This window comes from Rhagoletis zephyria, unplaced genomic scaffold (assembly GCF_001687245.7).
Source record: "Rhagoletis zephyria isolate East Lansing unplaced genomic scaffold, Rhagoletis_zephyria_1.1 Rzeph_scaffold_07060, whole genome shotgun sequence".
Taxonomy (NCBI): Eukaryota; Metazoa; Arthropoda; class Insecta; order Diptera; family Tephritidae; genus Rhagoletis; species Rhagoletis zephyria.
Genome location: NW_016164143.1, coordinates 16,559 through 27,331, shown reverse-complemented (window position 1 = coordinate 27,331; position 10,773 = coordinate 16,559). Strand labels below are relative to the sequence as shown.

The following is a 10,773-nucleotide window of genomic DNA, read 5'->3' as shown; positions in this document are numbered from 1 at the left end:
TTCAAACTGAGGATTTTTTAAACTCTTTCGTTTGGCACCACTATCTTAATATTTCGTATAACTTATGTATAAGTTAAATAAATTCGACTTTCAAAAAAGGTGGCAACCCTATTAAAAATATATTTTCACCTACTACCTTCTTAAACCTCTTTCGTCTGGCGCTCATTTGCTGAAACTTATTTCCATTACCTAGTTCCTTTAATTCAAATTGAATTAAATTTTTTAAACAGGTGGAAACCCCGCTACATTTAGTTAAGAAATATTTACTTTTAAAATTCCTTTCGGTGATACCCATTTTGTAATAATTGATTTAACTTTTTGAATTAAACCTTATCAAAGTTTTCGAGTTGTGTCGTTATTACAGAGGACCATCGTTATGTAAGTAGGTACATTTGTATTTCGATTGTTGAAAATATCTGCGAGTTTAATTTCTCTGTCATTTACATGGGTACAAATGCACATATTTTTCCCTCCTATAAATGACATTTGCTTTGCAATTACCCCGTATTAAAATATGCCAATATTTCAATAATTTATTCAAATCACTTTATTCTATCCATTTGCCTAGCTCATTTCAATTGTAGACAATTAAAATTTACTCAATCATTTTTAGATTTCTGAAATTTTTATTGCGTACGAATATTTGTAAAATGTATTAATAAATTGCAGACTGACAGCTATTCAGTCAGTGAATATTGGTTAGATGACAAAATGCCAATTACGTTTCAGCTGATTTTCACTAATGAAAAAATATATCATGACTGTATTGCGCAAAAATACACAAACTGTAAGACGCAGTAAATGAGCGCTGAGACTGGTACACATTTTGAACTTGCTGCGGTTAAAATGTTGTGCACCATTGCTGCTAGCACCAAATTTTAATAGGCATCTGAAAGAATAACAGGTCTCATCAAGGATCAATTCAATTTTCTAGATAAAATTTTTTAGAATTGTAGAGAGCAGGAAAATTGCGAGAAGATTGTTCCCTAAACATGAAATATTCTTAAGTGAACGTCTCATGAAGTAAAGATTATTGGAATATATAAAGATCAAATATGTGGTTGCTTTATAGTAAGCATAAGGTAAGGTAAAGTGGATTTAGCAACTATATTTTTGCTTTAGCCTCGAAGTTTTTGGTCTAGCTTGGTGGCGTTTTTTAATGGTACTTTTTTATTATTAATTATCATCTGTTTAGTACTCTGAGAAAAAATTAATAAAATCTTATAGAAAGTGAACTTTCCACTTATCCTTATCACCTACCTGGAAGTGTGTGACTAATGACACTGATATTTGGAAATTAAAGCAGCCAAGATGAAAGAGTAATTGAATTGCAATGATAAATTCTTCCAGAAAAACATATCCAACTATGTTACCTCTGTCCTAAAATTTGGCGGTAAAATAAGGAGCTATTATTAATCAACACTTCTAGGCAGGGTCTTACCTTTGGCAGATGCATTGGAAGAACTTTCATTAGCTCTGTTATTTGGAAGCAGAGGAGAAGAAGTTTCTGCTTTAGAAGCCGCTTTAAGAGATCAGAAACGAGGTAACGAACCAAGAGAACTGGAGAAAGAGATTTAAAATAGGTTTGAGGAAAGTGGTTTAGACATATAACCTCCCTTGCATTTCATGTCTGCATCCTGTCTGTCCATAAAGGAGGGGACCAGAGCAACTATCAAAGGCAGGTGGACTAATCTGCACACGTGCGCTGCACGATGCTCACTCTGGCCACTGCTCTCAAGGCCGAACGTTTGGGTTAGCATAGGAATACCAGCGGGACACTGGACCATTGGCCACATGGCCGCCATATTCGCATCTCCACTTAACTATTACTGCAGAAGCTTTACAGTTGAGGAGCAGATATAATCCATCCTGCACTTCCTATGTGAGTACCACACACTCCGTAGGAAAAGCATCAAATTTCTGGATATGATTTCTTTGATAACTTAGACCGGTTAGGCTAGGTTAGGTTAAGGTGGTTGCCCTTTGTCATGAGGCGCACTTAGGCCGTGAGCGTTGGACCCGATTGAGAATCGTAACTGCCAACTTAAAACGAGAATCACTGCATGTCGGAAACGAATTTTTGCAGGCGGTAGATGTTATGAGCTTAGACAGCTTAGGAGAAAACTCTATTAAGGGATATGCTAGTATTCGCAAAAAAATCAATATAGTTTATAACTTGCAGGGAAAAAATGCAAAATCCCTTTTACCTGAGCTGCCCGCTTAAGGGGCTCTAGTTAGTAAAGTCTTTTAAGTAGTTGTTGGCTATGAGCGCGGTTACACACGAACGTGTACGTAGCGTACCGTAGAAGTCCGTAGAAACATTTCAAATTTGCTGTTGTTAGAAATAGAGGGAAGCAGCGTCAACTTTACGGTCATGTGTTGGTAAGTTTTCGTTAACACGCAGATCCCATAAGATAGATCATGTCAGATGACACGTTCTCCGTTTTCAGGTCCGTGGGTAACAGCGCTTCAAGAAATACCCACTCTTGGTTAAAACTTAAGCTTGCTTCCCTAACCTCTAACATATATAATGAGCCACAGTAAATCAGGATATCCTTCAGTTGTCTGTGAACCTTTTTTAATTTGTTAGCGTGAATAAAATTAATGTATCGTAGCATGAGACCCCGAACCTATTATTTTTTCTCGTTCTGTCTGAGATCCCCATTTAGGTCAATATTTCCATCAATACTTGGAATTAAAAAAAAAATTAAATAACTGGACCAAAACTATACCGATTTAGACTTATGAGGTATCAGTGGAAAGGTATTGTCTCGCCCTTTTTAATTCTTTGCAAAAAAACTAATTAATGTTCCAATGTGTATTTTTTCACATATCAACACATCTTTATTAAACTTGGAAAGATGCTCGTTAATCTTTCAAATAAATAAAAAGGGTTTAAAATACCTTTCCAATGATATCTTATAAGTTTAAATCGGGTAAAGATTTAGCCGAGTTATTTAAGTTTTTCTTAAACTATTTCTATTCATGAAAACTAAATTTTTTGAGATATTTTCAAATTGGTCCAGCTCACGTAAAACTTAATATTTTTCCGAAATATTTTGGTGCAAGTCTTAAAATAGAAAAGATTTTCTAATTCCAATAGAAAACAGTACCATTTTTTTGTACAGGGAGTGATGCAGTCTAATGTTCTTAGGCTGCTGAGTAGAGTGTAATTTTAGGCAATTAAAAATTTAAAATGCATTATATGAAATAAATTTTCGCATTGTATCGAACAACTTAACAAAGTTTTCTTTAATTTCACATCCCCTCACCTCTTGTTGCTAACTGCAAAGCGTAGCATAGCCCTTGATACAAATATTTAAAGGTTGTTTCACCTTTTCTTTTTATTCGCCCATGCTCCCATTTGACGTAAACTGTGCTTTTAAAATTTTCTTTTCAATTGAAGCTACCATATTCTTTGAAGTAATTAAAAAGTGGTTTTTTACTTAAAAAAAGTATTTAAAAAATTATTTGAAAAAATATATTATGAGCATCATTTATAGCGAGCTTTTAGTGATTTATTTCTAAAATTAAATATAAAACGGAGGGCAAGTAAAATACTCGTATTGCATTGTAAAATGCACATAGAGAATCTATTTGTTTGTGCAATTATTTTCATCATTACAGCTGAAACACAATGCCGGCGAACGAAGAACTCACCACAGCGAAATTCGCGCTGTCAAAAGGTGCAGGTATTTCTTTTTTGATTTCAAAGTTTTAGAATTTTTCACGAATTATTTTTGTTGTTTGAAAACAACAGTTGCGGATTCGTTGAATCTGGTTTAAAATAAAATAATTTATAATAATTTCTCTTTGTTTTATCTTTATATTTGCTAACATTTCCTCATTTCTAAATATGGTTCAGTATTTCTCAGCTATTTTCGCTACCGCTCTAATTCCGTTTAAGTATTCGGCGAAGTTTGCCGTTCGTCGGCGTTGTGTTTTAGCTATTATTTAGTATGATTGGCTGCATATTTTGGGAAGGCCCCGGGCATGGTAACTTCACAAAGATGTTTGTTATTTGTTCCCCAACCACTTTTCGGCTGAAAATTTTCAGCCTCGGGACGTATGTGCCCAATCTAAGCGAAACGCGGCACCAGCAGCAGTAGAGCGGGTGGTTTGTCTGTCTATAAACTATAACAAGGAGCTCTAAGACTACATCATACGTTATCATAAATAAGTTTATGCTTTCATAGTGCTTTCATTGACGGTAAGCTACTTTTTAACCACTCCTTTGTTCATATTTCCTCTAAAGAGGATCCAAATTAAAGCAACATCCTAATATCTAAATTTCCAGATATAACACCGTGCGACAAAAACAAAGAAAAAAATGCAAACACCCGAAGAATCGATATACTTACGAAACAATGGGCAAATATGTAAAACTACGTTTCTAATTTTTAACTCTGACGTCTGGATTTTTTTGCAAAGGACTTTGAAGTTCTAAAAATATGATTGATTCAAAAAATTATTTAAAAAAATCAGTCCAAGGTAGAATAACAATATGGGTGCCAAATGAGAGAGAACATCCTGTAGAATTTAAAAACAATAATTTTTTTTTGTTTACAAAGGCAATAAGTATTGGAAATGCGCTTTTAATAAATTTTATCTTTTTAAGTTGATAAAGTTTGCAGGANATCCATAGTTTCGCGAATATATTCATTTTTTTTTCTGTGTAAATTTACTGTCGCACGGTGTAATAACATATCTCATGTAACACTACAGATAATGCCAAATTTTTTTCGGTAAGGTAATTTTAGGGTTTTTAAATCAATACACACTTATTAACAGTTCTGCTAATACGATTAAATGTGAATGAAAAATATAAAGTTTCCAAAACAATAATTTGTTGAAGTGGCAGTGCTACTTGAGCAATTTACCAAAAGTATAAACGTCAAAAGCACAGTTCATGTAAAAAAATTTCGAAGTGAAACTCGCTTCTTTTTTGTATCGTGGCATAGCCTTAAAAAGTTTTAAAACTATTTGTCGAACATTACTGACATTTATTACGACATTCCTTGCGAAAAGAATGTAGAGCTTAACGAGTATGCTGTAAAAGTAACTACGAGCAAAAAGGTAAATTTCTAATTTTGTTAGAGATGCATGCCAATCAAATAATTTTTACTACCCGTGCACGTGCAATACCCTAATACATCCAATACATATTTATTTGTGAGTAGTTTTTCTTGTTTGTCAGTTAATGTTTTTTCCAAAACACTAGCAACTACCCAGCAGAAAAAGATGAAGAAGAGTGAGAGTGTGCAACACTTTTTGCTTACAAAAACAAAAATACGTTTGTTGCGAATTAAAAAAAAAAATAAAAATTATATAAAATAAAACTAAAAGTGTGTATGCAACACAGAATTTCGAGTATGCGAACTTTGAACGAACGACAAATGAACAAAAGAGACAAATGTTCAAATTACAGGATGCTTCTAGACAGGACACAGTAGCGGAACACAATGCGACCATCATTCGGACCAGCATCTGAGTGCAGCTACACGTTTTACGAGGACACAGTTTAAATGACTTTTTACGAGTTACAATTAGGTAAGTTAAAGATATGCATGTATGTAGGTTCATCAGCAATTAACACACAAATTCACCGCCATTTACTCATACAAATTGCCTGGCACGTCCCGAGCGACTAAAACGCCCGCCTCCACCGCCAATGCCGCTGCCGTAAGTGCCGTAGGTGCCAGTGGTGCTGCGTAGTGCACGATAAGAGGGCAAGAAGCCCGAACGATAGACTGCGCCAATGTGACGTTTTTGCGGCGGCGGGCCGTAGGGTCCTCCAGCTGATGCGGCGTCATCTTTCGAGAGGTCCGCAAGCGCGGCAGCTTCTTCGCCGGGATCATCGATGCCGCCAATCAGCGGCATAAAGTCCGGTTCGGCGGGTGGTAAAGCATTTTCGATGCCGAAGAGTTCAGGATTCCTGGAGGTATCTTTAGAGGAATGTGCATAGTAGATATGTATATAGTACATAGTTTACAGTGTGTAACTATTATAATGTTTCATATGAAATTATATACATAAGTATGTGTATACATGTATATACATATGGTTAGTTTAATAGCGCAAATGTGCTTAATTTTACCCTAAATATTGTAGCATAATATTGACATACTTTCAAGCCTTTAGATTATTTACAATCCTTTAACAATTTACAATCCCTCCCTCATCGGCCCACTATCATTAAAATTTTCAAAATTTTCTGCACTCACCTAAAAAGCGTTTTTGTGCGCGTCCAAAGTCACCCCAATCCAAATCGGCATAGCTTGGGTACATCCAATAGTTGGGCATAAAATCAGCATAATCCATATCGCTGCCAAAGTAAGTTGCCGGTAAGTAGACCTCATCCTCATCACGCTTCTGCTGTACACCATGCACCGGTGAACTCTTCAATGCGCCAATATTTCGCTTTTCACCCGGTGCAATGGTTGCTTGACGTCCATGCGAATTGTAACGTGCCACAGCGGCCAAATTGCGCTTGTTGCCTTCGCTTTTGCTGAGCAATCCCAGTCGTGCCAGTGTAGCCAGATTACGTTTGCCATTCTGTGGTAGCTGATAGTCACGCGCCAGTGTGCCGATGTTGCGTTTGCCGTAGGTGGCAAAACCACCGCTGCGTGCTAGCGCGCCCACATAACGCTTATCTTCGTTCTGCACAGTTGGTTCTTCATCGTCCGGGTCGGGTAATGAGGGCAACTGTCCGTTCTTGGCGAGCGTTGCCAGGCTACGTTTGGGATGTAGCAAGCCTTGTGCGGCCAATGCGGCTAGAGAGCGTTTATCTTCGTCGAAGTAGTCATAATCGGGAGCAGCTGCATTCGAGGCTTGTTCAGTGGCGGCGGCGGCAGCATCTTCCAATTGCCGTTCGCGTAGTAGGTTGTGTAATTGGCTGCGTAGAGCGGAGGCCTGATTGAGTAAAAGAGTGTAGAAGTGGAAAGAAAGAGTATGGAATTAATATGGAAACATTTTGAGCAGACTCCAAGAAAATAGGCTGGATTTTTGACCCAGGATTAAAGTTGAATAAGCGACAAAAAAAAATCATAAAAATATTGGAAGCACCAAGTACTTGTATCTAAAGAATCCTTTAGCACTAACTATTTTGCTGTTAATTTACTAAAGTTTTACTCCTTGAAATCTGGTACCAAATAAAGAAACTGCGTATCTAAATTTGTCTTATTTAGTACTAAGTGTATAGTTATTGGACTGCTTGCCTCGATCCCAGGTATGCAAGCGCTTTTGTACACACACGGGTCTAAGCAATAAACTTTCTATTGCACAATATTTTAGATTAAAGTGCTAGCAATCTCAACCGGTGCCAGAATGAACCTTGAAAAGGGTTCGAGCGGCACCTTTTTAGTTATCTTTTCACACAGCCAGGCGGCCATTAGGACCTTATCCAACCGGAGGAATCCCGCGAAGCTCGTCAAGAAGTGTTTTGGCGCTCTTAAAATCTTGACAGAAAGAAACAGGTTAAGACTTTGCTGCGAGGGAAACCTCATCGTCGGTCCATGTGGGATCGGAACCATTTCGCGGATTCAGTTGGTCTTCTTCGAAGCTTACAAACCCAGAAGGCATTAAGTTATGGAGACTGGTAGGAAAGCTTGAATAAGCAGGTTATTTTGTTATAGTTCCGCTAGAACGGACATAAATCTTTGAATAGATACGCGGTTTTGCCAATGTACCGACGATATAAGCATATACCCATAGCTCTAATAGTTGATGCAAAAGCGATGTTAAAAGTTTCAACTTTTATTTATTTTGTTCCTTACTGATTGTGTTCCGCAGCCGGATTCCAGCATTCGCTATTGCTAATTTTGATCGCTAAAAGTCTCCAAAAGAATAGCAGGGTTACTTTTCCATGTAGCGTACTTTTAGGCCCCACTGCTTTTCATTTAGAGAATTTTAGCGATGGAAATTTAGCGTATCGATTGTCCGGATTCCACTGCAGGACTCTTAAGATTTTTCTAAAAAACAATTTAAGATATTTACCATAAGATTAATCGATTTTAAAATCCGAAAAATTATCGATATCATTTTATATTAGTCTTGAGGTATGAAATTCGATAAATAACTCGATCTGACTTGCAACATGTTTATCTATATTAAATTTATTGCTGTGCAATATTATTAGCTAACGCTTATTGGTAGTCAATTGTAGAAGTCAAAATTGTACAGAGCACAAGCATTTTATCGTAAATAGAATTTTGGTCAATGATGGATTTTCTTCAGAATTGAATGCTCTAGAAAAATGTCTATTTCCACCAGCGAGGTAGTACGGGTTACTAAACCCAATTTTTTCATGAAATTGTCGTGTTTTCGCTCCGATCTAGTAAATAACAAGAACTACAGAAAAAAAGCCATCATCAATATTTCTTGAGATATTTTTTTTTTTTTGCTTGACTAATGTTTAGATTTCTTGGTTGGATACTCATAAAAGCATAGTTCCAGCTTTCAGGAAAAATTTCTTTTCCCAAAATATCGTAAAACCGTTGTAGCTCTAAAAAAGTGCTCGTATATTTATTTCTTTAAGAAATAATGAAAAATATGTCTTGTGATTGTTCATGAGAAATACTAAATACAAATAAAGCTTTAGGATGAAAAATCATTAAAGCATTTGCATATATACACTGCCGTAAAAAAGGATTGGCACAGTAAATTTTTCACAATATATGCAAAAGTTTTTTTTTCTAATATTTTTTCGTAATTTTTTTTTAAATATATGATTCATTCTACGACCAAAAACATAAAAATATAATTCCTAAACTTTGTGCAAAACTCACGAAAACTCAACAAACTTTCATGCAAATTTTCAACTTTTTAATTAGTGGAATATTAGAATTTTGAGTATGCAGGTTTGCAGCCCCTTCAATTCTAGTAAAAAACATGCAAGTTCAGAGTTAGCCAAAAATTGCATTTATTTTTGAGATTTTTTTTTGTTGAAGGTGTTTTGCAATTTTTCCACATAAAGTATTTTCGAAAATTTTTTTTTTATGAAAGAGACTGCGTGAAAAAAATGTCCAAAAATTAACGGTAATTCATAGCTACTTAAAACCTGTACTTTATTATAATAAAATTGATTGAGCTACAAATATGCATACTCAAAAAATTTCCAGAAAATCTGATTAAAAAGTTGAAAATTTGCATGAAAATTTGCTGAATTTTCGTGAGTTTTGCACAAAGTTTAGGAATTATATTTTTATGCTTATTGCTGTAGAATGAACAAAATTTTTATAAAAAATTGCCGGAAAAATATTAGAAAAATTTGTTCGCATATATTGTGAAAAATTTGCTGTGCCAATACTTTTTGCCGACGGTGTATGTATTTCTTTACTAATTAAAATTCGAGCAGTACTGTTAAAGAGCGGTAAGGTACAAGAAATTGATAAAAAAAAATGTTTTCTATTTATAGCTAAACTACGCGCATTTATTCTGTTCCTCCTACATTCACTTCCTTATTCTTCTTCGCTCTCAATTGAAAGTAGAAAAATTTCCGCTAATCATAAAATTCGAATAAATATGAAATAAGAAAAATACTACATAGGACTTCATTCACCTTTGGCCGCTGTTTACATATTCACTACCAAACAATTTTATATAAAAATGAACACAATATATTCGTACTTACATGCAATTGATAAACCGGATTGGGATATAAAATCTGATTTATTATCGCATCCAGGTCGTAGGGTGGGGCAGCGGGACCGTCCACATCAACAGCGGCAGCCTTAACCGCGCACGGTTGTTGTAGCTACAACGAAAGATTTGGAAAAAATAAAGTAAATAAACTGACTGCCAGAATGAAAGAACGAAAGAATGCAAAAATGAATGAATGATTGTGCGATTGAGTAAGTGGGCGAGTAAGAGAGCCAGTGGGTGAGTAAGAGAGCCAGTGGGCGGGATAGATGGTGTGCATTGATTGAAGCAGCGTTTAATTCAAAAGCGTAAAAGAACGAATGAATGCGTTGCTAACAAAACTGTTGCTGTTAGAATGCAAAACGAAAAAAATATACAGACATTATGCCATAAAATGCAGAGGTAAAGTTAAAATTGCTTTACACAATAACAGCAACAATACTTATGTAGATTATAAGAGAGCTCAAGTTACGCTTGTAAGTTTGACGTAAACGCGAAACAACATGAAGGATGTTGGGATTTGAAAGTTAAATTGAAAAGTGAAATACAAATCCTCTTTCTTCACTTTCACTTTCACTTTTAGTTTTATTTTTATTTTTCTTGTAAAATTCTCAAGTCATCTCAATTTCTATTTCCCTTTTCGTTTGAAATCTAATCAGACATATCGCTAATAGAAGGCAATTTGTAGTTGTATTGCTGGTGATTGCTTGTTGAGGAGTATGTGTTGCTTCGGTCATGCCTGCCTTATTAACTCTTACAATCAGTTGATAAGGGTCGCGAGTGATATTTCATAAAGGTTGTTGTACTTAAGCATTCTTTTTTGAAGATTAGTTTTTCAATCTTTTTTATTTATTAAATTTTTTCCCCTCCTTTGAGTGTTTAAAAAGGTTTGAGTGTCATTTTAAAATGCACTTTTCGTTCTTCAGTTAAAAACATGGGAGCACTTGCTGTCGTAGCCGAGTGGTGAGAGCCGCGTACTACAACCCTGTAGGGCCTGGGTTCTATGGAAGGACAGAACAACGTCCACATGGATATAAAGCTCATACAGCCAGGCTCAGCAAATCTTCCGAATAATCTTGCCTTAATTGTAAGTTGGTAAATACATATATAGTGACCGGGAGATGTGGTAATATT

At 35.6% G+C, this 10,773-nt stretch overlaps 1 protein-coding gene across 1 annotated transcript in view; it reads right to left on the bottom strand.

The window, feature by feature from the left end:
- Nplp1 (Neuropeptide-like precursor 1) overlaps positions 1–9,754 on the bottom strand; it is a gene marked incomplete at both ends in the record, with an annotated part of 15,476 nt that extends 5,722 nt beyond the window's left edge. The window contains 3 exons of the mRNA XM_017629774.1: positions 5,623–5,945; positions 6,225–6,912; positions 9,632–9,754. Of these exons, the coding sequence (XP_017485263.1) occupies positions 5,623–5,945; positions 6,225–6,912; positions 9,632–9,754 (1,134 nt within the window). The remainder of the gene's footprint in view (positions 1–5,622; positions 5,946–6,224; positions 6,913–9,631) is intronic.
- Between the last annotated feature and the right edge of the window lie 1,019 nt (positions 9,755–10,773).